This window comes from Callorhinchus milii, unplaced genomic scaffold (assembly GCF_018977255.1).
Source record: "Callorhinchus milii isolate IMCB2004 unplaced genomic scaffold, IMCB_Cmil_1.0 Scaffold4, whole genome shotgun sequence".
Lineage (NCBI taxonomy): Eukaryota > Metazoa > Chordata > Chondrichthyes > Chimaeriformes > Callorhinchidae > Callorhinchus > Callorhinchus milii.
In genome coordinates this window covers 10,057,135-10,084,888 of record NW_024704745.1, presented here as the reverse complement: position 1 = coordinate 10,084,888, position 27,754 = coordinate 10,057,135, and the positions used below count along the sequence as shown (strand labels likewise).

General features: G+C 39.3%; 1 protein-coding gene across 1 annotated transcript; it reads right to left on the bottom strand.

The window, feature by feature from the left end:
* Window positions 1-27,442, bottom strand: LOC103180127 (E3 ubiquitin-protein ligase DZIP3). The gene is made up of 25 exons (XM_042334037.1): window positions 27,190-27,442; window positions 26,047-26,352; window positions 25,119-25,769; window positions 23,090-23,367; window positions 20,641-20,708; window positions 19,450-19,523; window positions 18,978-19,150; window positions 18,540-18,607; window positions 18,103-18,182; window positions 16,430-16,602; window positions 15,991-16,058; window positions 15,554-15,633; window positions 14,905-15,068; window positions 13,953-14,006; window positions 12,676-12,825; window positions 11,159-11,298; window positions 8,756-8,824; window positions 6,581-6,677; window positions 5,141-5,244; window positions 4,346-4,436; window positions 3,517-3,624; window positions 2,040-2,155; window positions 1,782-1,881; window positions 1,241-1,336; window positions 1-806 (listed from the first exon to the last, which is right to left on the bottom strand). The coding sequence occupies exons 1-25, from the start codon at window positions 27,440-27,442 to the stop codon at window positions 711-713; spliced, it is 3,657 nt and encodes a 1,218-aa protein (XP_042189971.1). The 3' UTR covers window positions 1-710.
* Window positions 27,443-27,754: the final 312 nt, after the last annotated feature.

Genomic DNA, 27,754 nt, shown 5'->3' with positions numbered 1-27,754 from the left:
TTTTATTTTCTTATTTTTTTATTTAACCTTTTAACATCAGAAATATATTTACCCAGATTTTCACAAACAGTAAAAGATATTGGAGATCTCAAAAGGGTAAAATGTAAAAAAAATTAATTTTGTTTTCTGCCATTTTTTCTCCCTTCATTTTCATCTCCTGAAGAGCTGGATTCTTTGCTGGAATATTAGTTAGGCACCCTCCAACACATCGTCAAAATAACCATTCTTCATGTATGAATCTTGACAGCGAATGCTATGAGTTGTTTAGATATGAGGAAGGGCAGCAATGCCAAGCCATTTCCTCTTCTCACCCAAACAGAAGTCACTGAAGAGTTATCAAAAGCAGGAACCCGTCACGATTTTAACGACGACCCCCTTCAACCCTCTCTTAAAACAGGCACCGAACCGGATTGTGATAGCCCAACAGTTATTCTGGCTGAGATGAACTAACTCAGCACAGACCAGGATTTGATCACGACAAACTTTCTGGTCTGTCTGGCTTGTCTTTCTTTACCCAGTAGCCCATCAAGGGAACTTCAGAATGAACACGTTAAACAAAGATAATACTAATACTTTTCAGACATGAGGTTGCATGAATAAGACTCTTTGGTTTCTTTCTTTTAAACGAGTATTCAAAATCTTTCCAATAAATCTTCACTTGTTGGAATGGTAAGCAGCTGATTTTGCCAGAGTTACTGATAGGAAGCATCTCAATTTTTGGACAGCTGTGGGTAGTCCTCTGGCTTTAGTACAAGAATTCTACAAATTGGACATGTACTCTGTTCCTTCAGCCAGTGGTCAATACACTGTAATGAAAAATGATACAGTCCAAATAAGAAAACGAAAAACTGCTAAAGTGTAATTGCAATGCTAACTAGGGCAAGAAATGAATGAGTGGCAATGAAATGTGTCAAAAAACAAAGCTGCTCAACCAGTGATTACTGGAGTCAAAGTATTCTAGGCTAAGTTCTGCCACAGTGCTTAATTAGGTAGTGAATGTTGATGAGAACAGTTACTGTAAAACTTCCAAGACTTTTCAGATGTACTCAAAAATATTTCTGTACATACCTTTTGATGAAGCACAGTAGCACTAGGAAATTCAATACATTACAATTTTAGGTCAGGTATAGCACAATTTAGATGTAGATTATAAGCGCTCTATGCTCTGCTTCAAGTAACAATCAATGCTCAAGACCACAGTGACCATACAACAAAGTAGCTTTGAGAGACAGACACCCACCTTTCTGTGGAAAACATGTTTACACTCCAGCATGTAGCAATCTTCTGATGGAACAAGCTCCTCGTGGCAGATGACACAGGGGTCCTCTTCAGTACTCTGTGAGTTAAAGAGTCCAACATTAATTAACATGGTTTGAAGCTGCCACAATGGTTCAGTGAGTCCATCCAAGGAATAATAAGATAACAATAATAATCCTTGCATTTTGATATAGCATCTATCATATCTTCGAGACGTCTCAATGCTCTTCACAGAATATACTGTGAAGTGAACTGACCGTATATTTTGTGGGCGAATAGTTCAAACAGATCGAAGACATTTCAGTTTCGATTCCTGGGTCATACCAAGCTATTTGATATTGACATAAACATCATACACTGATAAATTTACATTAATATTTAGACCAACACAGCAGCTAGTCAATTTTAGTGCAGGAACTGAGCCAGCCAACTGGGCACATCCACAGTAAATGGGGTCTACATGCCATTTGCATTATAAACTTTGAAACAAGGTGAGACATAACAGAGCGGCACTCTACTACTACCTGCAGCTGCACACGTGTCTCAGAGGATTTTTGTTTCCCAAACCCCGTCCATAACTCCTGTCCAGTTTGTACTTGATCAATGAAACTGTTCAATTCTAACCTGAAACCGAAACAATTCATAATAATAATAATAATATACTACTTATAATAATAATTCACTACTTATTCCTAGCATCAATATACGTGCTCAACAACAATGGTAGCAATTTCATTAGAAATAAGGACTAAACACAAATCTGGAATTAGTTGTGAACATACCTATTGTTGTAACCTCGCAAGGAACTGGGCATGACAGGAATTGGGCTTCCAGTGTATGCCTGTAAGGAAGGTTGTGATCCTAGTGAATGCAGAACATTCGCTTGGTTCCCAGATTTCTGCAAATAGATACACACAATCAAAGGTAAGCTGTAGATATGCACTGAATGATTTTCAATGCTATGAGGCTCTTTTGATACTTGTCATTAAGATCCTGAATCCAAGTTTGATTTATGTTTTAATAGGTAAATGGAGCAAGTGGTGTGCTATTGTATCGTGAAAACCAAGAGGGCCTCGGGTTGTGTTAGGTGCTAACAGCCAAGGAAGAGCAGAAGCACTATAATGGGCTAGAGTTTAAAATCAATTATTTCAAATGTTACACTGCTGCTAAACTTACATATCTGGCTCTCAAGTGTGGACACATTTAGGTGTGTGTAAAAAAAAGAGATGAATTGTTTAAGATGGCTAAACTCTAATGTGAATGAGTGTTCAGGCCATAAATAAATAAGAACACTGCTATTTATACAACGCACTTCACGTGGATAGCATCTCACAGCAGCAGCAGAGCTCGATGTCGAGCCAGGAAGAGAGGGGAGGTGACCGTACGCAGGGCTAAACAGGAAGGTTTTCAGATGCGATCTGAAGACGGGCAACAACAATAACTATGCAGGAAGTCTCCAAATGTAAATACCTACAAATTCATATTAATGTTTAAAATGCATATTTTTAAAAACCTGTGCTGTGACTTGAGCAGACATTTCCAATGCTTGTGATTTCTTGTTTAATAGTTCTTTAACAGGTTCTTGTTTATTTAATACTAATATGGCCTCAAAAATATTATTGACTCCATCTGCAAGTACGTTGGCCATTATTACAGTCTGCCCGCCTTCTCTAAATTACTCAAATTCCTGCATCTTGTAACTGTGCCGAAAATGAGACTGGCTATTTCATTTTCTTTGAGGTTCAACCATCCCGTTCCAAATTGGCATCAACACTGATGAAACCCAGTCACATCAGGGACAAATCCGCACTCTTGGAGGTACTCAAGTTACCAAGCAGATGACGCCAACCATTTAACTTCAGCTAACAATACAGATATCCATCTCCCCCCAAAGATTTGGGGTACATTCTTGTTTAACATGGTTTCAGGGTAAGATGTTAATATTATTTTGTTAAAAATAAGTGTCAAGTTTCACCAGACAAAGCGAGATCTGCCCATGATTCTCTTTCCTCATCACTCCATTACATTTACGGCCACACGTTACAGATCTTCAATTCTCTCATTTTTCCATTCACAACTGCTTTTCATTTTCTTTTTCCTACTTTTACAATTTAAACTTTCTGGTTAACCTGTAAAGATCCATTCAAAATAGTGTAAGATGCACAGTTTATTAATGTTCCACGTGAAACCATATTTGAATTAGCTCTACAGTATTAGATTTTTCTCCAGACTATTGTACAAAGAAAATAGCCATCTTACCATGACATGCAGAGAAAGAGGATACGGTTGTTCAGGATTGTTCAGTGGAGGAAGACTCTGGAGTTTGGCTCCATTTTTAATCATATATATATGATTATTGAACTCTTTCTAAAAAGTGCAAAAAGATAAATATAGTATTTAATAACAGTTTTATTAATATAAACAGAAAATATATTATTTATCCATAGGTGTTCTGCAGTAGCAGAAGCAGCTATGGATGCCCCTGGTTTCGGGAAAGAAATGTCAGCTACACTATCACTGGTTTGTCGTCACATAACGCCAATATACAAGCACTTCCCCAAATGGTTCAAAGCAATTAGAAGTGACATCCCTGACCTATTTCCTAGGGTTGCTGAGACCAATATTTGCACCTCTACTGGCACCCTGGCAAAGAGTAGATAAATTAGCACGCACGGGATCAAACCTGGAACCTTTCTTGTCTGGTTTTACACTGAACAGATACTTTGCATAGTTAAGCAGATACATCACCAGTCGGGAGGGTCAGTCTTTTGAAATTTGTGGGTCCTAGAAATCTGGACAACATAATCAAAACTGTAGGCAAAGCATTCTAAGACACCAAAACATATGGGGATATAATACCAAATAATACAGTAGAGCCCTATTATAATGTGGTAGTTAGGAGTCCATAAAATGGCAAACAGTCTTGGATTGGGGATGAATTTTACATTTTCACAAATAAATCTGTGACCGACACAAGATATTCAGTTTTTTAAAATTTGAATTTGGAACTGTTTTGCGATACTCTAAAATCAATGAAATTCACTTTTCTTCTTGTGCCCCCTCTCCCCAAAATAAGAGAATGACCTACCGTAGTATAGTCAATCTTGTTTCTGAGATCAGTGGCAACACCTTCCCACTTGTTCAGAGCTCCCTGGATTAGTGGTGGGACAACAGTCTGCCTGCAAATTCACAAGACACCATACGTAGGTACATCAGGTAAGAAAAATGGCAAATGTTAAAAATCTGAAATGGAGGAAATGCTGCATTTGTACAGCAGGTCGACCAGAAGCCAAAGAGAAAGATAATCTTAGCATTATTTTTATTTCAGATTTTTAACATAACAATTTTTATACAAGGTAACAATCTCTTCTTTTGAGTTATATTTTCAAACAGTATCTATTGTAATTGAGCATAAATATTGTGCCTGTTCTCCGGGGGCCTTTTGATAATCAAATCGTATTTTGCATAATAAAGTGAACACTTGATAAATTACGCAACCTTTACATTTAAGGCAGAAAGAGCTGAAACAAGGCAAAGGAAATTTGAGAGAGAGTTCCCAAGTACAGAGCACAGTTGCTGAAAGCTTGCGACTAATGGGATATATGTGGAGAAGTATATGCATTAAGCTTGAATTGCAGGAATGGAGCTTGCAGAGTTAGGGAGGGACGAAAAACGAGCACAAAAGGATCTTGAAATCGATAACAATAATAATTCAATGGAGACCAGGGAATCAGTGGAGCCTGGTGAGAATAGTCATGATGGGCGGATCCTGATGCAGAAGAGAATATGGACTTTGGAATTCTGGGCAAAGCATGTTATAAGACTGCGTTATACAAGTGAGAAGATAAATATTTTTTCTATTAACTTAATCAAAATAAAATACCCTTTAATATGATCCTTGAGGTTGGTTAACTGTTGTTCAGTCTCCACCAAGGCACTCTCCAAGTTACAGACAAAGAAATCTCTATGCATCTCCAGCAAGAAAACCTGTTACAGAAACAATCATTTAAGATTTAGTTGAAGACTGGCTTACTAAACAACACATTTCCAAAGTACATTTGGTTGAGCTAAGTGGTTATTATTTGTTATTCAATCCAATAAGCGTGAAAAAAGCGTGAAAAAAGCAGTAAATAGTTTTACAGCCATTTGAAAATTAAGGCTCTGCCATCAAGATTTATTTGTTTGCATAGAACAAGAATTTCTTGGTGATACATTTTCAGAATGTTTAAGTGGCCTATTTAAAACAGAAAAGTATCATCAGAATCCATTAAGGTCTAACTTTAATTTGTACAGTTGTTCTGTTGTAATAACATGTCAGCAAAGGACATTTTTAATGGTTGTTGTTCAAAACAATTTCTACTGTACAACAAATCCATCTATACCGTTCCATCTTTTCTACTGTTGCATAGGCAGTAAGTATCATATATTCATTATTTTCATTAAAACTTGTATTTGATCTTCTAAAGTAACTTGAAAGCTTTCTGGTTAATGTACTAAGTAATCTGTCCTAATAAAACACTAATATTTGGAAAGTTAAGTGACATGAAGGTCATTTTTAAAAGGAATGCCCAAAACTATAAATCTTAAACAAAATAATGCAAATATAAGTAATACCAATTTCAAGATCTTCACACTTGTTTTCAAATCCTTCATGCCCTGGCACCTCCCTACCCCTCTGACCTGCTAACTCCCCAACCCACTACCTCTGCTTGACTGGCTCTGGCTTCCTGCATGTCAGCCACTATGCCCCGAACACTCTTCTTCTATGCCTCCGCCCTGCCCCTTCCATCCCCATCTTCAGATTGCGCCTGAACACCTTCCTCTTAAAACCGTGCCTATGGTCACCTCCCCGCTCTTGAGTCAGGCTCAGCCACTGTCAAGCACTCTGGGACGCCACCCTGCATGAGGGGCTCTATATAAATTCAAGTTGTTGTTGTAATAACAACTTGTCGGGTGTGCTTCATGACAGAAGACCTTTATTTGTTTGAGGCAACAGGAAAGGAGCTTCACCCCAAAGATTTGTTATGAAGTCCACCTACAGAACCAAATAGCTAATTTCCTTTTGATCTGCATTCCACACAGTGGATAGAGGCTGGAATAAGACTTAGTCCTAATTGGTACCGGGATAAGGAAAGAAAGTATTGCCACAGAATATTCATCCTCACTCCTAATCCTGAAGGTGATGACTAATGCTCCAGGACAGTTCTCTACTCCACAAGTTTGCAATTATTTCAATAGTAAGGCATTAAAAATTAAACCATTTCTGACATCAATGTTTGTAAACATCAACAAATCTGTAAGAATCGGACTGTGGATGTCTCACCTCCTGATTAATGGCTTTTCTTAGGGTTTCTAATTCAGTTTGTTGTATGTTTGCGAGCTCTTCCTCCAATTGTAGTTTTTCCCGGAGCCATCGCTCTCTGTAAAAATGACAGAAAATGCTCAGTGCTGCCTGCTACAAATCTGCACGTGGATCATAATTGTGGGCCTTTCATCCACAAAATATACAGTCAATTCACTTTACATTAGATTCTGTGAAGCACTTTGAGACGTCTCAAAGACGTGATAAGGCGCTATATCAAATGCAAGGATTGTTATTATCTTATAATACGAAGTAAAGGATATATAATCTGATAGAGCCATCAATAAATCTGCTGTACTGGAATTTAATACCTTCCGTTTTGGAAGAAATCCCCCTACGGTACATTCCATTGTAAAATGTAACAAACATTACATTTACACAGGAATAAATTAAGAACATGAAGCAAAAACAATGAATGTTATAAATCGAGAGCATGTCAATCAGCATCTCAAAGAAAATAATAGTTTAGGGATTATGGGATCTAACCCTCATCCAAACTCTACAGCAGTATCTGTAAAATATTTTGAAAAAAGTCGTCTTAATGCCTTTTTTCTCAATATGTCCTCTTTTTCCATGCATTTCGCCCCAAAATACAGTCAAATCAATTTACAGTATATTCTGTGAAGCGCTTTGAGGCGTCTCGAAGATGTGATAAGGTGCTATATCAAATGCAAGGATTATTATTAACATTTCTGCAGTCCATTGTTTCAGCCCTGATGCAAGACCTGAAACATCAATCTTTATAAAGGATTCTTTATATAAAAAAAAGTCCTTCTAAATGTGTTTGCACCTGCAAAACAATTAAACACCTCTTTTGGCTCATACTATCTTCCAACTCGCACAATTACATTGATCTGAGCTCTCGTAGCAGTAGGGAGCTCAAGCTTTGAAAAGCAGTCTTGGTCAAGAACAAGTTTTATTATTTAAAAGAGAGGGCCAAATAAACTGCAAAGATGTGTAATGGCCTGAGCAAGTGGGGAGGTTGATAAGGACAGAGCTGTAAGCAACCAGGTGCTGACCAGGTGGAAGCCAAACGGATGGATTTGGTTTAATTTATATTCAACTGAAATTGAAGCTCAGCCAGGACAGCAGGACTTGGTTCCAGTGGTGTACATGTGGACTCCATGTTTGCAGATGATGCCACTGAACTTCATATAGATAAGGAAAAGAAGAAGACTAATGGTAGGAGTGATGGTGTACATCATAATCATGAAAGGGGAAGAGAAGCGGATAGAGCAGAGAGAGTGAAGACATTGAGCTGGAAGTAGTGGAACCAGGAGAGTAATGCAGAGGTGGATGAATGGATTAACAGTGTGAAAGGCAGCAGAGGGGCAATACAATACAAAATTACATTTGTATAGTATCTTTCACGTCAGGAGGACGTCCCAAGATGCTGGACAGTCAGGGATTTGGATCCGAGCTGGGGGTCGAGATCGGGGAAGATGGAGGCCAGGTAGGGTAGGAGGGTGGTAGGAGGCTCAGTGGAAGAGGAGGGTTTTGAGAAGTGCCTTGAAGGAGGCCAGGAAGGGAGTAAAGGCGAAGGGAATGTGGGATGGAGTTTCATTGAGCGGGGGCAGAAAAGCTTAAGGTCCGGCCGCTGATGGTGGAGCGGGCTGGGAGAGGAACCAGAGCAGGCCAGAGCCCGCTGAGCGGAGGGAGCGACAGGTTGATATACAGGAAGACCAGGTCACAGCGGCATTAGTGATGTGGGCAGGACAGAAACTGGACATCAGGCTGTAATTTCCTTTTAAGTGAATGGTGAGAGAGATGGAATCATTCCAATATTTTGGCAAGAAAAGTCAGTTTGGCGATAATGAGCGTCTGTGGGGGTCAAGGTAGGGTTTCTTATGGAGGGGTCTGATAATGACAGACTTCCCTTACTCATTAAGTTCAGTAATAATGGACTTAAGGACAATGTTCTTAAGGCACTTCTCACAATGGAAACACATGCTACTGGTGAGATCTTTCAATTATTCTGGGATCACTGTTAGCCGAGAAGATTAAATTGCTCCAGAAGTTAATTGTAAACAAATAAATTTACCTTGAGTGAAATCACTCAGGGAGACTTGTGGAAGAACTAAAAATGTCCAGATAATAAATGTACATTTTATTTGGGTTATAAAGTACAGCTCTCACCTCTCCTGCTGTAATTCCCTTTTAACCTTCATGATCTCTTTATCCTTGTCAATATTCGACTTGATGCATCTTCAAAAAAAAACAATATAAAGGCTTCCGTGAAGGCATTGGACACATAAAAGTATATCTGAATTGCTCAACGAAAGTGAAACTTCCAAAATATTTCTCACAGGTCCATTAATTCCTGAGAGATGAAAAGAATGCTCCAGTGACGACGCCTTATTTGATACCTTCATTAAGAGATCTAATCAGATCACAGAATTTTTCAAAGTATTTACATAAAAGTCTCCATGTTGATACTTCCTTTCCTGATTTCAGCTGAGTTCTGTTAGTAACAATCTTGTCTCTGGGAGTCAGATAATTGTGGGTCCAAGCCCCAGGTCAGGACTCCGAGCCTAGCCTGACACCCCAGTGTAGTGTTGGGGGTGTGTTGCATTGATGGAGATGCTTTCTTTCAGATGAAGACATTAAACCAGGAAGCCATCTGCCTGTTCAGGTAGATGTTAAAGATCCCATGGCTCTATTTGAAAACTGAAGGGAGTTTCTCTCTGTGTTCTGGCAAACAATCCTCCAAATAAAATTGTTCATGGCTATTTGTAAGGCACTGCTGTTTGGAAATTGGCTGCCAAATTTACCTGCAAAATACACAGCCACTACACTTTATAGTATATGCTTTGAGGTGTCACCATTGCTGTGCGCAATTGGCTGCCGCGTTCGCCCACAAATATACAGTCAATTCACTTTACAGTGTGTTCTGTGAAGCGCTTTGGGACGTCCTCCCAACGTGAAAAGCGCTATATCAAATGCAAGGATTATTATTATTATTATTATCTTGATGTGAAAAGCACTATACCAAATATTATTATTATACTCCTTTATCCCAGGCAGCCCTGTTTGAGACAATGAACAGTCCCTGACAGAACTGATATATTTTCCAACCTACTCTTACTGTTCTCCCACCATCTCAACTAATACAAGAGCAGCACATGGTATAAAGTGCTGATGCAGAAACAAATTTGGACGGACTGAGCGGAAGGGGAAAAAACATACCATTTGTATACTTGGAGAAGTCCTGATTTTTAGTTAACCGTAAATTAAACTTGGATAGCATATAGCATGTAACCAAGGCTAGCTGCAGCACTGTGTGTAAACACACACACACGCGGATTATTCTTGTACACTCTTTCGAGAAGTGTAATGGTCTAACTGAGATGGAGCCATTTTCTTAAGCATTTAGTGCTAACTTTGTTAGAAAAAAAATCTCAAATGAAATCAATAACAAACATCATGAAAAATATGAATAAATACTGTGGTTAACAGTCAGGAGAGCTATACATATTGTAGATTGCATCAATGGGCACAAACTCCTCCAGGAAGTCTTGTTATAAGGAATTACCATTAAAAGCAAATACACAGTATTAATGCAACTGGCTACTTATTATCTATGTTGAAAAATTAATTGCAGCATTTTTATTGTTTTTTGGGGGGAAAAAAATATCGGTGCATTAACACTTACTCTTCCTGTCGGCAATTTCCCACAGCTTGTCAAGACATTTTCTATAGTTTAGATAGGTTCTCCTGGCAATATGCTAAGATATGAAATTGGAAATGAAAAATATATATTTCCCTCCACTTTTTGTAGTCAGTAAATGAGATCCAATACACTCACAGTTCATTTTTGAGGCAAAGATAAAAAAACAAAGAAGTGGATAGTGTAGGAGTGTAAAAAAATGTTGGCAAACAGGACTGAGCAATGCATATTTTTCTCTTTCAAATCCTGATCATTTTCTTCTTTGTGGTCGCTAAGACAGTACTTCAGAGTAGCACTCCCCATGGTATCCTAGCTGTAGAAGGCAGAAACACCTTTCACCTCATTATTGTACAGGTTTCTCTTTGGGCAACCAAATTGTCCAGCTGAATCTTTGACCCTCGTACTTAATTAAACTTTGAAAACACCTAAAAATATATTATTTGGCTGCTGTTTATGATGGTGAAAGGCTAACACAGCAATCAAAATCATTTACATGGGTACTTTTAGTATAAATCTTATGTGTGACTTAGTATTTTATTTCTGCTGTGAATTATATAAAATGCAATAATTGCAGAAAAAAATGAAGGAAAAGTGGCTTGCCTGTAGTTGTTTTCTAGGACTTTGCCAGCTAGACAAACAATTCTGCTGAAGTTTCTAGAATTGCTTTTCCATTCAAACTACATCCCTGTGGTTCAATGGCCTGAAATTGACCATTAGCCAGATTTTGAAAACAAAAACAGAAGTTGCGGGGAACACGACTTCCCCAGCAACTTCTGTTTTTGTTTTCAGATTTCCAGCATCTGTAGTATATTGCGATTAGTCAAATTGTGTTGGAAATCCAGCAAGTCATGCCATTATAAGCACTTGAGTACCTCTCAAGTTCAGATTTTTTTCCACAGATTTGGTCTTTGACTTTCAGCAGTTGTGTCTGATGGTCTTCCTGCTCCTGGGCCATCCTGCGGAATTCCTCTTTTAGTTGCTGGTTTAGGCTGACAAATTCTTGCTGCAGGCTCTGAAAATACAGGTGGAAAGTTGTAACTATTTAAACAAAGTAAAAGCAATTTACATCTGAGATGCCAGAACCTAATAGAACTTGTATATATAATAAATGATCTAACTATGGAAGAATTTCTGAAACATTTCTACACACTGTTAAGGTGCAATGTTGGAGCTGAGCAGATTAAAGCACAATATGAAGCTATTTATGCTGCAATTAGCTGTGCTGCATCTGAACTAAAGTTGGTTGACACTGGGTATCTAGAGTGGAGAAATATCTCACTGCCAATGGCAACTCTTAATAAATACTTTATAAATGATTGCCCCCTATCTGATTAAATGACAACAGCACTAAATATTTAAAGTCAAAAATGCCTTCAGAATAGGGATTAAAAATAGGCAGGAAAAATAATGATTTAGGATTATTACATATACCGCTCTTCAGATTACATCTCTGCAGCTCGGGTGCTCTCCCCCACTAGGCTCCACGACCCTATCACCCCCATCCTTGCCCAACTCCACTGGTTTCCCATCACACAGAGGATACAGTTCAAGATCTTGGTCCTCACCTTCAAAACCCTCTTGGTCTTGTTCCCCCCTACCTCTCCGGCCTCCTAACCTCCTGCCACCCTGTTCGCTCCCTCCGCTCAGCGAGCTCCGGCCTGCTTAACGTCCCTCACCTTGCTCGCCCCACTATCGGCAGGCAGGCCTTCCGCCACTCTGCACCTACCCTCTGGAACTCCATCCCGCAGACCCTACATCTTACCCCCTCCCTTGCCACCTTCAAGACCCTCCTCTTTGATCGTGCTTTCGATCTGCCTGCTTCCCCTCACCCCGGCCCTCAGCTCGGGTCCGTAACTGTCTGTCCAGCGACTTGGGACATCCTCCCAAGGTGAAGGGTGCTTTACAAATGTAATTTTGTTGTTGTTGCTGCAAGTGCCTTTACACAAATATTGGATGAAGACAGGATGAGGATGATGATGATCAGTTCTGAGTGTCCTGCTGAAGAAGCTGCCATGTCTCATTATCTGGGTTTACATAAGAGCAATTTGGTCACTCAGTCCATGACTATTTGTGGGACACTGCTGTGCACAATTGGTTGCTGAGTTTTGCTCACAAAATATGCAGTCGATTCACTTTACAGTATATTCTGTGAAGCACTTTGAGACATCTCATCAACGTGATAAGGTGCTATATCAAATGCAAGGATTATTATTATGTTATATGAATAGTCACATGGGTAAGATAGAAAAAAAAGTCTGATGTTCATTTAACTGCAACCCAGCAAATGCTTCCAGAAAAGAAGTTATAAGAGGGGAAGAATGTTCAATAGCCGTATTCAACTATCCTATATTTGAATAACTACAAATAACTGTGAATGTAAGATACGTACTTGACACTGCCTCTCTTTCTCTCGGATTCTTTGCTTCCATGCTTTGATCTCGAGGTGGCTTTTATTCTCAGTTTGTTTGCATCGGTCATTCAGATTTTCAATGTTCTGCATTAGGGCGTTCCTCTCTACCTCTAACCTTTTGAAGCTCTCCTGCAGAAAGAGGAGAATTTAGACCAATAACAGGAATGTCTACTCAAGCAAATAAATGTGTTAAAATTTTCCTAAAATTTTGAAAACTATTCTTGTAGAAAATATAATTAAATAAGTTTTATATTGGTCGGCTTCAAGCCATTGTTAACAAGTAATACATTCAGGTATTTCCTGCAGGCACAAAGTTGGATGTACCGGTCATATTTGAGAGTCCGTAGGGTCATTGTTTTGGACGTTTTAAATAAATTGTTCTTCCACAATTTTATGTTCTATTGGGGAAAAAAAGTGGTTAGAGCAGATGGGAGTGCAGCAATTTAGCTGGTAGCAATGAAACCAGAGGTGCAGAAGTGGATGGAGTCCTGTAGTTTAGTGGTTAGAGCACTCGTCTCACAAACGAGAAGACTCGGGTTTAATTCCCGGCAGGGCCAAATGTTGGGGAAGTTTCCTTACTCCACACGCCTCTGTTTAGTTAGCAGTAAGTAGAGTAGGAACCTGATTGTTAGTTGATTGGCAGATCGCTTTTCTGGAGGTAATAATTCTTTCAAAATAAATAAAAATAATTTGTTCACTCAATCCACAACTGTTTCTGGGACACTACTCTGTGTAATTGGCTGCTGCGTTTCGCCCACAAAAATATAGTCAATTCACTTACAGTATATTCTGTGAAGCGCTTTGAGACGTCCCAAAGACATGATAATGCGCTATATCAAATGCAAGGATTATTCTTATATTATTATGGGATAACAGTGCAGAAGGCAGCAGAGAGGTACATGACATCACAAATCAGACCAAGAACAAATCATACTTTGAGCTGTTAGTGTATATCCAGTTCCAATAATAGCTAGCTTTATCCTCATCTCAGTGATGGGCAGACGATGGACAGTTCTGTACGGAACTAACGAAACTAAATGAACTCAAGAATGGCTTCACAGACAGTGAGCACAACAAATCAGCTCCATAGGGAAATAACTGTTTTAGTGCAAAGTTTGGTTTGTTTGATGCATATAGAAAGGTGGCAGTGGCATCTTGAATGTCAACAAATAATTAAAAAAGTACAATTGTTGGATGTTTAGAGTCACTTTGTTTCACTGTAGGGTTGAATGCTTACAAAAGCATTGAATTTATACCTTAAAATCAACGGGATCAGTGTTCACACAAGCGTCAATCAATCTGTCCAAAATCTGTCAATGAAACCAAGCAACACGTGATACAGAGAAACATTTTTCACTTGTTCTCTCTTCAGTCCTTAAGTAAATATGGTTTGCAAGCAAATTGGCTATCTATAAACTTTACCGACATACTTTCAAACAACTACATTTTAACAACAGTGAAGAAGTTATGAAAGAAAATTACATACGTTCGCATGAGTATTTATATTCAGTAACACATCAGGCAGGTATCAAGGAAACACAAAACCGCCTTATTTGAACTGTATATTTTCCAAATGTAACATATTTAGATCCGACTAATATGGTGCATTGACATTTTGATTTTTTTTAAAAATTAAGTATAGTCAGCAAGGTATCAATAATTCACGAGCGTAGGTTTTAAAATACTGCCTCATTTCAGGTTAAAAGTATCGCCTGATGTGTTGATGCGTTTTCCCACACTTGTGTTGATATTGTGGCCAGAGTTCCATGGCTCCCTCTGGTGGTAGAGATTCGGATGCCTTCTGGCAGAGCATAGTTTCTAAGGGGGAAAAACATTTGCCATCTCATGGCAAGAAGACCCCAAGTCAGCTGTTCACTGGTACATTGGCAATGACGAGCTCAGCAGCCCTCCATACTGCAGGAGACGGCAGATGGTGGAAACAAAGTGCCAAAGTATACCCACTGAGATCAGTGCAAGAAACAAAAACAACGCTAATCATATTTTTTGCAAGCTATCCATTCATTATCCTTACATTAGCTCATAAATGTATGCAGTCATGTGGAAACAGGCAAGGCCAACTACAAACATTTGTATTTGCCTATTTAAGTCGAGTAATGTTGGCCTGGAAGCAACCCTTCTCGCATCTGACATAGGAATGTATTGCAGATGCTGATGTGAAATGACAGTATTTCTGCCCTTATAGCTCACCTTTGTGTGGCTAGTTTCCACCTCAATCTCAGGTTTTTCATGTCTATTTTCACAATATTCGGGTTCAGTTGGACTGGTTGAGACAGCCTGAGAGGCCACAGGCACCGACTGATCAGTCTCAAGATGAGACGTGTTTGATAAGCTGTCTTGCTCAGATTTTAGGTCTAACACGAGAAAACAAACACAAAATCTACTAGTATACACCAAATTTTAAACATGTTCCCAAATATAAACATGCTGAAGAATATATATCTGATTTGTTTATCTATTTTCAGTAATTTAAGTAAACCTGTAATTCTTGTTCTACCTGGTTCCCATCCTTGAAGTAACATTTCAAAACGTAAATAGTATAATCAAACATAGAATTTGTGATTTACTAATAAGCAACCACAATTGGATTCTCTGTTGGATATGACCAACATTATTATTATTATTTTGTTTTGAAGGAATTATTACCCCCAAAAAAGCAATCCACCAATCGACTAACAACCAGGTTCCTACTTACTGCTAGATAAACAGAGGCGTGTGGAGTAAGAAAACTTGCCCAACATTTTGCCCTGACGGGAATCGAACTCAGGCCTCTCGCTTGCGAGGCGAGTGCTCTAACCACTAAGCCACAGGACTCCCGAATAAGTTCCAAGTTGCTCACCTTTACCAGTTTCTGTAGCTGGAGACTTCTGTGTCATTACTTGCTGCTCCAGTGGCACTTCACTGCTCTGAGGGGAGAGACTGCAGCACAATATTGGTCAATAGAGAGAAAGACAATTTTTGCTGATATTGCATTTATCTTGTGATTATCTTCCAATATCATCAATGTAATTAACTAAAAACACTCACAAATAATCACTGCATCTTTTTGGCTCAATGTGTTCAAACAACAGACTCACGATAGCTAATCTTTGTTAGTGTGGTACTTAACCAAATGCCTTTTGGGAAGCTAGATACACTATAATCACATGGCTTCTCATCGTCAATTTAGTAATGTCATCATCCATGCAAAGTTGAAGTTGCTCAGGTAGGATCTACCAAAGCAGTAATGATGGCCATACTAGGATTGATTCCGAACTTTATTAAATAGGTTCTTACCATTTTAATTCTCCAAGGGTCTCAACTTCCTTTGTAAGTGTCGGGGCAGCAGCATCTGTCGTTTTCCCCTGTGTTCAGAAATTATTACAACAGCAAAACTCAGGTTGTTACTAACAGATCAATGTTGCATTAGAAACAAAATCCTTAAAGAGTAATGGAGATACAAAGGAGTAAAAATGTTTTTTTGCCCAGGATACTGTAGCCAGGTCTTCATATAACTCTTTGATACATTCTCTCTGAAGAGAGAAAGCTGTCGCGTTTCACCCACAAATTATAGTCACTACACTTTACAATGTATTCTGTGAAGCGCTTTGAGACGTCTCGAAGACGTGATAAGGTGCTATATCAAATGCAAGGATTATTTATTATTATTATCTGACATAGGAAAACAATGCAGATGCAGATGTGAAATGACAGTATTTCTGCGTTTATAGCTCACCTCTGTGTGGCTGGTTTCCGTCTCAATCTCAGGTTCTTCATTTCCATCTTCATAATTTGCACAATATTCGGGTTCGGTTGGGCTGACTGAGACTGCCTGAGAGGCTGCAGACACCGGCTGATCATTCTCAAGATGAGACGTGTTGGTTAAGCTATCTTGTTCCAATGTTAAATCTAGCACAAGGAGACAAACACAAAATCTACTAGTTACACCAACATTTAAAAATGTTACCAAATCTAAACAAGCCCAAGAACATAGATCTGATTTGTTTATCTATTTTCAGTAATGTATGTAAACTGTAATTCTTGTTCTACCTCAATGGTCACTTTCTCTTCCTGGCTTCCATCCATAAAGCAACATTTCAAAATGTAAATATTATAATCAAACAGAATTTGTGATTTACTAATAAGCAACCACAATGATAAAACCAATGCTACAGGCATGGATTCTCTGCTGGGTTTAACTCCACAGATGCTGTTATCATTAACCACTTGGGCATTCTTCATGTATGAATTTACCTGACGAGTGTCAGAAGCTATTGTAGATATTCAATTCACAATTCAAACCAGTTTTCTTCTCAGCAGATGTCCACATTTCACACATCCAGTAGGTGACAGAAATTAAGGAATAAAAATTCTGGTTGATATTCATCTCCCTAACACAGCAAACAGCAATTGTGTTGCTAGTATTGCTCACATCAATTAACTAAACACAGACTGGTACCCTCCTGGTCCTTATGGTTTGTCACTGGACCAACTCACTTGGAACCATCAGAGGTGTTATAATAATAATCCTTGCTTTTGATATAGCGCCTTATCACATCTTCTAGAAGTCTCAAAGCACTTCACAGAATATACTGTTGTGAATTGATTGTATTCTTTGTGGATGAAACGCGGCAGCCAGTAGTGCACTGGAGTTTCCCTCAAACAGTCGTGGATTGAGTAACCAAATTGTTATTAATTTTTTGAAGGAATTATTACCCCCAGAAAAGCGATCCGCCAATCGACTAACAACTGGGTTCCTACTTACTGCTAGGGAAACAGAGGTGTGTGGAGCAAGGAAACATGGACATATTCAGATTTTTTTTCTATTTTGCTTGATTGTTTATTCCCTATTACTATGAGCTATACTGTCTATTCAATGTGCTTTGGTGGGGTGTGGAATTCAAAACAGAAAACACCCTACAACGCAAGCTGTGATTCAAACATTTGGCTCTTGGATACAACAGCAGCTTGGATTTATATAGCGCCCCCCATGCCGGACGGCGTCTCAGAGCGCTTTACAGTAACAGATCCCGGGACCGAGCCAGGGGGAGGGGGAGGAAAGTGACCAAAGGCGCTGTCGAAAAGAAAGGTCTTCAGTGGAGACCTGAAAATGGGGAGGGAGCGAGACAAAGGGAGTGAGGAAGGGAGTTCCAGAGCCTCGGAGCATAGTGACTGAAGGCACGGCAGCCAAGGGTGGAGCGGAGGACTCGGAGGATGCCAGACCCGGAGGATAATGTCGATAGATTGGCACTCAGCTCTAGGAACAGATATAAATGTACTTAGAAAAAGTTGCAGATTTGTGTACTTGTTTTGAAAGATTGTGTCGGAACATGAAAGGCTTTAGCCCCAAACAATTATCTATTCTTGGTCTCAACTCATTGCTACACAAATAAGTTCCAAGTTGCTCACCTTTACCAGTTTCTGTAGCTCGAAACTCCTGTGTCATTACTTGCTGCTCCAGTGGCACTTCACTGCTCTGAAGGGAGAGACTGCAGCACAATATTGGTCAATAGAGAGAAAGACAATTTTTGCTGATATTGCATTTATCTTGTGATTATCTTCCAATATCATCAATGTAATTAACTAAAAACACCCACACATAATCACTGCATCTTTTTGGCTCAAACTGTTCAAACAACAGACTCACGATAGCTAATCTTTGTTAGTGTGGTACTTAACCAAATGCCTTTTGGGAGGCTAGATACACTATAATCACATGGCTTCTCATCGTCAATTTAGGAATATCATCATCCATGCAAAGCTGAAGTTGCTCAGGTAGGATCTACCAAAGCAGTAATGATGGCCATATTAGGATTGATTCCGAACTTCATTAAATAGGCTCTTACCATTTTGATTCTCCAAGGGTCTCAACTTCCTTTGTAAGTGTCGGGGCAGCAGCATCTGTCTTTTTCCCCTGCGTTCAGAAATTATTACAACAGCAAAACTCAGGTTGTTACTAACAGATCAATGTTGCATCAGAAACAAAATCCTTAAAGAGTAATGGAGATACAAAGGAGTAAAAATGGTCTTTTGCCCAGGATACTGTAGCCAGGTCTTCATATAACTCTTTGATACATTCTCTCTGAAGAGATGAACTTTCGCTGTCGCGTTTCACCCACAAATTATAGTCACTCCACTTTACAGTATATTCTGTGAAGCACTTTGAGACGTCTCGAAGACGTGATAAGGTGCTATATCAAATGCAAGGATTATTTATTATTATTATCTGACATTGGACTGCAATGCAGATGTGAAATGACAGTATTTCTGCATTTATAGCTCACCTCTGTGTGGCTGGTTTCCGTCTCAATCTCAGTTCCTTCATTTCCATCTTCACAATTTGCACAATATTCGGGATCAGTTGGACTGAATGAGACTGCCTGAGAGGATGCAGGCATCGGCTGATCAGTCTCGAGATGAGACGTGCTGTTTAAGCTGTCTTGTCCCGATGTTAAATCTAGCACAAGGTGACAAACACAAAATCTACTAGTTCACACCAACAATTCAAAAATTTTACCAAATCTAAACAAGCCCAAGAACATAGATTTGATTTGTTTATCTATTATCAGTAATTTGCATAAACTGTAATTGGCACTCAACCCTAGGAACAGATATATATGTACTTAAAAGTTGCAGATTAGTGTACTTGTTTTGGAAGGTTGTGTCGGAATATGAAAGGCTTTAGCCGCAAACAATCATCTATTCTTGGTCTCAACTAATTCCTACACAAATAAATTCCAAGTTGCTCATCTTTACCAGTTTCTGTCGCTCGAGACTCCTGTGTCATTACTTGCTGCTCCAGTGGCACTTCACTGCTCTGAGGGGAGAGACTGCAGCACAATATTGGTCAATAGAAAGAAAGACAATTTTTGCTGAGGGAGCATTTATCTTGTGATTATCTTCCAATATAATCAATGTAAATTACTGCGAACACCACAAATAATGACTGCATCTTTTTGGCTCAAGGTATTCAAACAACAAACTCACGAGTAGCTCATCTTTGTTCGTGTGGTACTTAATCAAATGCCTTTTGGGAGGCTAGACTCACTATAATTGCTCAATTGCTGGATTACTTAAACTCACTTCTCGGTGGTCTCCCCAGCTCCACTATTCAAAAAATCTAGCTTATTCAGAACTCTGCTGCCCACATATTTGCCTGGACCAAACTTCAATACCCCCATCTCACCAGTTCTGGCCAGGCTCCACTGGCTCCCCATCACCAATCACAGGATTGTCTTAAGATCCTCACGCTCGTGTTCAAATACATTCACTCTCTGGCAACTCCCTACCACTCCAAACTCCTCACTCCCCAAGACCTCCGCTCTACTGGCACCGGCTTCCTGCTTGTTCCTCGCACCCTCCGCTCCACTATTGGAGGTCGCGCATTCAGCCACTATGGCCCGTAACTCTGGAACATTCTCCCTCAATCCCACCGCCTTGCCCCCTCGCTCTCCTTTTTCAAGTGCCGCCTGAAAACCCTCCTTTTCGACCGTGCTTACAGTCACCCTCCCACACCCCATCCCCCCCAGCTCAGGCACTGTTAAGCGCTCTGAGACGCTACCCTGGATGGAAAGTGCTATTTAAGTGCAAGTTGTTGTTGTATAATCACACAGCTTTACATCATCAATTTAGGAATGTCACCATCCATACAAAATCTAAGTTGCTCAGGTAGGAACTTCTAAAGCAGTAACAAAAACAGAAGTCGCTGGCAACAATCAGCAGGTCAGGCAACATCTATGGAGAAAGGAAAGTGAGTCAACGTTTCGGGTCCACGACCCCTCGTCAGAACAATCCTTCCATGATCCTTCGTTTTGCTGAGTGTTCCCAGCGACTTTGTTTTTGTTTCAGATTTCCAGCATCTGCAGTATTTTGCATCTTGTTTTCTACTAAAGCAGTAATGATGGCCATATTAGGATTGATTCTGAACTTTATTAAATAGGCTCTTACCATTTTAATTCTCCAAGGGTCTCAGCTTCCTTTGTAAGTGTCGGGGCAGCAGCTTCTGTCTTTTTCCCCTGTGTTCAGAAAGTATTACAACAGCAAAAATCAGGTTGTTACTAACAGAGCAATGTTGCATTAGAAACAAAATCTTTAAAGAGTAAAGGAGATACAAAGGAGTAAAAATGATCTTTCACCCAGGTGACTGTAGCCAGGTTTTCATATAACTCTTTGATACATTCTCTCTGAAGAAATGAACTTTAGTAAGTTCTAACTGAGACTTAAATCAAGTGGATATATCACAACAGTTAGACTGAATAGTCACATACNAAAAATAAATCAGTGAGAATCCAACTTTTTAAATTTGGTTCACTTGTTGACTTGAAAAGTATATATTTAATTCCTTGACTATGAATTGCCATTTAAACCTGAATTAATAGACCCAATACTTTAATTTTCTGAAAACATTAAAATCACACAAGTAACTCCTGCCACAATTGTGGTGTACGGAGAGTTAAATGGAAAAGACAGCTTCTTGCACTTGAAAGCTTTATGGTAAAGAACACACAAAGAGCCCTACCGTTGTAGGGCAATCATCTCAGTTCCACCGTACCTTTTTACCTCTTGCCCTTTTCCGTTTTTCTTTGATTTTGTGTTTTCCGCTGTTGTCTATGGCACAAAATACAAAGCATTCACTTGCTGAACTTATTATTATCATAATTACAATTGATATAGTGACTTTTACTTTGGGAGGATGATTCAAAGTGCTTCACAGAATATACTTTAAAGTGTAATGACGATGTGTTGTTTGTTTTAAAAAGGTGTATGCTGAAGCCAATTTGCGCAGAGTAGTCTCCCACAGCCATGAAGTGACTGACCAATTTTACCTGGGGAACTGTTCACTAGCACATGGGGAGAAACTACCTTCTCTTTTTGAAAAGTGCCATGGCATCTTTTACATTCACCTAAACAGGCAGATAAGAACCCGGTTTAATATTTCATTCAAAGGTCTAACAATGCAACACCTTCCGCTTTCCCCCAGCACTGCAATCAAATTAACTTTTGATATAATTCAGCAGCAGAGCAGTCAAGATTCTCACTTGAGAACCATGTGAATGATGGACTTGGGCTCCACAACAACCTACAACCCAAATTATTTTGTTTGATCAGTTACTTGGTTTGGCTCTGAGACATATGGATGAAGAAAATTGTCACTTCTCTTGACAACCAATATTTTCAAGTGAGCAGTAGGTTGCCTGGAAAATCCAAGGCTTCCAGTGTAAAATAGATGAAGGCAACTCATTTAAAAATAAGGGGAAATATGTGTATGTGGGGTAGGGGATGTTAAAGTTAATTGTGAAGTCCTGCAGATTAGTAGTTAGAGCACTCGCCTCGCAAGTGAAGGGACCTGGGTTTGATTTCCTGGGCAGGGTGAAACGTTGGGTAAATTTCCTTACTCAACACACCCGTTTACCCTGCGGTAAGTAGGAGCCCGGTTGTTAGTCGATTGGCAGATCACTTTTCTAGGGATAATAATCCCTTCAAAAATAATAATATGGTCACTCAATCCACGACTGTTTGTGGGACACTGCTGTGTGCAATTGGCTGCTGCATTTCACCCACCGTTTATACAGTTAATTCACTTTACTGACGAAGGGTCGTGGACCCGAAACGTTGACTCACTTTTCTTTCTCCCTAGATGCTGTCTGACCTGCTGAGTGTTCCCAGCAACTTCTGTTTTTGTTTTCAGATTTCCAGCATCTGCAGTATTTTGTGTTATTCAAGTATTATTATAATATTTTTCCCACGGCTCTTTTCTTCCTTATCTCCTGAAGATGCTGACTCCTTTTGGGGTCCCACATGCACTCATAACCTTCCTCACTCAAATAGGCAGTCCTTATGTGTAAACCTAGATCACAAGTGTTGGTAATCAACTGTGGAGGGCATCCCAATCTCCTTGATAACCAGATTGGGTAATTTCCCCTTCAGGAGTCATTAGATGGCAATCATAATCCCTGGCTGAAGTCAGCAGCATGATTTGACTGAGATCAGCTAATTTAGTATAAACCATGAATATAATCTGTGACCTGCTGAACAGTATGGTTAGTTTGTCAGATGGTGCATTTATCTGCTTTGGCCATCAGGAGAACAAAGGATTTTTTTTTGCAAAAGTGCAAACAGAACAGAAATCTGATAATGTAGCAGGACTAAAACACAAAGACAACCTATAGAATTAATAGGTATTTTTCTGTCATTGCCTAGATCCACAATACGCAAATTGTTAAACGGTGGTAGCTATGTTTGTTTGGGGTCAGCTGCTAGATTGACATCTTGGAGCTCATTTTACTGTGATAATGATCCATTTGCAAGTGCAGGTTGATATTAATATAAAGATGGATTCGCTTCAAAGTGCATGTGATTAGGCCTTTGATTAACAAAATTAGCGACATACACTCACAAGTGGTTCAGATTCATCCTCTGATGTATCTTTTTCTTTCTGCTCCTTTTTTGCTTTTGTGTTCTGTTCCTTGATGTCAGCTACTTTAGCTTTTGTGTTCTGTTCCTTGATATCAGCTACTTTAGCTTTTGTGTTCTGTTCCTTGATATCAGCTACTTTAGCTTTTGTGTTCTGTTCCTTGATATCAGCTACTTTAGCTTTTGTGTTCTGTTCCTTGATATCAGCTACTTTAGCTTTTGTGATATCAGCTACTTTTGCTTCAAGCTTCTTTGGTTGTTCTGAAATACAAGAGGCTTGATTTTCTTACTTTGTCTTTTAATTAACTTTGGTTTCTGTTAGACACAAGATTAACACCCAGAAGGCGACACAAAAAGTATATTAGTTACCATCCGTAAATCAGCAATACAAGCATTTAATTATTTTAAAATATTACAACAATAAATGCAATATTCTTACAAAATACTGCAACAATTCATTTGCAGCAGCTATTTTTCTGATTATGGTGACTGACAGCATATATGAGCTTCAGTGCAAAGATATTGAAGAAACACAAAGCTGCTTCACCAACTTGATTTGCACCATTTATAAATCCTATTTATTATACAGCGATTAAATATTTCACTTGGGATAATTAGGCTAGGTGAGAAAACAAAGCCTCCAAACAGAGACACTGAAGTGTCACAAGACCCACCTGAAGGCAGATTCTCCTCCAAGGAACATGCACAAACTGAACTGATACCTGAACAGAGAGAGAAAAAGAACACTGTAATGCATGAAGTAAAGGAAACTGCAGGCACACACTAGTCATTTAAGGAATATTTAGCTGCAAAAGTCTAGTTGACATGCAGATTGTACTGCAAATAAAATGGATGACTGGCAAATCTTTATTTATCCCACAATAAATGCATCCATTCATGAAAAATGTAATTAAAACAAACGTACAAAAAACATAAGGTAATGAGAAAGGATCATATTACTTGCCCTTTTGTAACAGCAGATTAACTTGTCCCCCATAACTCTCCAAACTGACATTGCTTTTTGTTATACTCCCACCCCCACCCATTTAATCTTCTTCTTTCCTCTCTTCAAGGTAGAGATTGATGGATGCTGAGGTAGCAGGTAGCTGCTCTCCAAATCTCTCACCCAAGAGGCTATCATCCATGAACCAAGACAGAAGATTTCAGCAAAACACAAAATACTGCAGATGCTGGAAATCTGAAACTAAAACAGAAGTCGCTGGGTACACTCAGCAGGTCAGGCAGCATCTGTGGAGAAAGGAACTGACGAAGGGTTGTGAACCCGAAACATTGACTCATTTTCCTTTCTCCATAGATGCTGCCTGACCTGCTGAGTGTACCCAGCGACTTCTGTTTTTGTTTGTAGAAAATTTCAGCAGGTTATTCAACTAAAGGAGTATGTCACAGAGTGTGCTCTGACCCACCACCTACGTTTTCCAGCTATGACAACTGCATAGTAATTAGCCGCTGCTGAATTTTCTCTCTATAACTCTGAATGCTGATAATTATAACACCCCCTACTGCTGCCTCAGCTAAATAAAGATTATAGATTAAACATGGGGTTTCCTGGTCTGTACAGCTCACTTTCTAAGTATAACAGATCTTTATGAATTGAATTGGGGTACCCACTATTGCTAATCTTAAGCAGATCAGGTTTCTGGTTCCTATTTTGTATAAATTAAATTCCCCCCGCGTCACCAAAAAATTTAAAAGCAACCTTCAGCGACAAAGGAAGTTTCTGTTTCCTTTTATAACATAGATGAGGCTCAGGCTGGAACCCTTTTTTTTCGCTGACTGCTGTTACAAAGAACTGTGGAAAAATAACTTCCAAATTAAGGCTGAATTTAAGATTTTTCCATAATTCATAAGAAACTCAATTTGAAGACAATGGCTTTAAGCCTAAAGCTGAAGCATTTTAGCCCTTTGAAGAGAAATATGCTGGGCATTTTCAATGGATAAGAAGAGTAAGTTTACAGCACTTGTGGATTTAATTAACAAATATATTATATTACCTTTGTGGTGTCTAACAATGAGCTCCTCTAGTAGTTGGGATAAAGGTTTGTTGAAGTATTTCTCCATATATTTCCTGTCCATGAACACAGCACTCATCGGTTGCGTTTTAAGTTCTTGTAGCCTCTTATCGCTGACTCCAAGCTGAACCAGTATCTGTGTAATTTCATTCCATAGTTTGTCAAACTTTGAGTAAAATACATCTGTGAAGAAAATGTCCTTCAAAAGAGAATCACGCATCTCACAGATCCGTCGCAAATAAGCTCCCGAAGAAGTGTCCGACTTTGCAAGCCGGCCGGTCCAGCCCTTTTTTGGACGTGGAAACTTCTTCATAAATACAGCGAGAAACTGAAACAATGGCAATGTAAAATGCACAGTTTTGAATTTCTCCGTTGAATAAATAATATTCAGCCATATTTTACTGAATGAGCTAAAATCTTTGCCTTCCAAACGATTCTTGATTAAAACTTTGTTCTTCCTAACTTCTTCTTCCAGCTCCGCTGATGTGATGTGGCGATCAAAAATGCTCCGAACAGCCTCTGTGCCTTCCACATGGATTATATGAAGCAGGCGATATAAATTAACATAGCACTTCCCAACCAACAATGGTTCCACTGGCAATAGGGGGTCAAAACGTGGAGAGAAAAATCCAGCTAAATTCAAACATGAGAAAAGAAAGTTACCATAAGAAGGATCATTACAACATACAGATTTTTTCAGTAACATTCAGCATATTACGAATTTGTTCCAAGGTACTTTCTTTTAGTATTTCTTCATTGTCTTTTAAAAAACTGATAATAATATTAAATCCCGAATAGTGGTCACCTCATCAGAATGGTCTAAAAGATTCTTATAAATGAATTTTTGTTCACATGGATCAGAAGAAATGAATAATACCCCCTACTAGATTTGATAGATAAAAATAATTACTTTGTTCATCGAATGCATCCAGGAAACTATCAATATACGGTCCCAGATAAGGAATTTCATGTCGGAACTCCACTAAAACAAACCACATGTTTGCGACGGTGAGAATGGTTGTTTTGGTGAAGAGGATGTGCATAAACTGTTCCGCTGCCTCCTTAAAGCTGTATTTGCATAATTCCTCGATCTCTGAACTGTTCAACACGCCCGATTCCTCAAAGTATTCAGCAAAACTCTCGATTCCTTGTTCCTCCAGGGCATATTTGAATACATTGCTGTATCTCTTAATGAAGAACATGCAGCAACTATCACCTGAACAAAGCAGAACCAAAGGAAATATACATCAGATACTGTATGCTAACGTTCTGTGTCACAGATTGTCTTTAAGTCATCATGATACTAGCCAGATATAAGCAGCATTTTCATTATATTGGTTGGCAACTTAATTTCAATGACAAACTCAGAAGAGTACTTCCAACCACACCCCTGTAAGATTTCCAAAACAATGCAGATATCAGCTTCGGCTACCTGAGCTCAAAACCCTGACCTGTCATTAAGCCCTGACCTGGAGGTGGAGGCAGCTTCACAGCGGGCACATAATTTTGCCAAAGCCTCTTGCATGAAGACCTAGATTAAGCAGCTGGTGCTGAATAAGCTGGTATAAGGTATTAGACTTGCATCTCAAGAACATCAAGGTGGCTAGCACATAACAAGCTGTTGTGGAAGGCAGATGCCCACCAAATATCTGATGAGGAAACTCAGAGGCTTGGGGCGACAGCTGCTGGAAGATGTAACCTGGAGTCCAAGTTTGTGACAAACGTTTGTACATCCAGAGCCTGGAACCCCCTGGATTAGTCTGCAGAGAGTCAAGCAGCTGCTGCTTAAACTCCACACCACCAATTGGTGGAACCATTGCTCAATGCACATGTGCCCGGGGGGAGGTGGGGGAAAGAGGTAAGTGGAGTGGAGTCCTGTAGATAAGTGGTTAGAGCACCCGCAAGAGGACCTGCGTTCGATTCCCTGTAGGGTGAAACGTTGAGCAAGTTTGGTTACTCCACATGTCTCTGTTCACCTAGCAGTAAGTAGGTATCTGCTTGTTAGTCGATTTGACGGATCGATAAGTGGAGAAATCGCTTAAAGAATACTTACTACAACCTTGCATATATTCAGCCCACTGTAGTGCTTCTGAATTCAGAATCAATGGATCCCGCATAAAAGAAACAAACTGTCTTAAAATGCCATTGTCATTTATCTTTGAAAAGTGATCCAGCAAAATTCGTGTTCGATCTTCTTTAACTGGATATTTAGTGATTTCATTCAAGGTGATAAAGTCCAAATTGCCTGATGTTATGAGTTTAAGAACAAGTTGATCAACATCCAACATTCCTTTTTCAATCGCCATTCTCTTTGCAGTAAGTTCTCGTAGTAAATAACACTTCTTTGGCACTTCCACCGGTAATGTGGCTAGGTAGAAACAGAATGAAAGTGATTGCTGGAAAATGCTTGTACACCCAAGTCGCATGATCAGGATACATTGTCTTATAGCATAAGTAGTATGGTCATGATGCAATGCCTTCTAGGATGAGTGGCCCACCGTTCACCCATTCAAACAGTAAATATATTGGTTCTAGGCATTAGTGTCAAACCATTGTGGCGATGAAAATACTTTCAGCATATAATATTCAGGCTTTCTGATTAGGATTAAATATTGTGA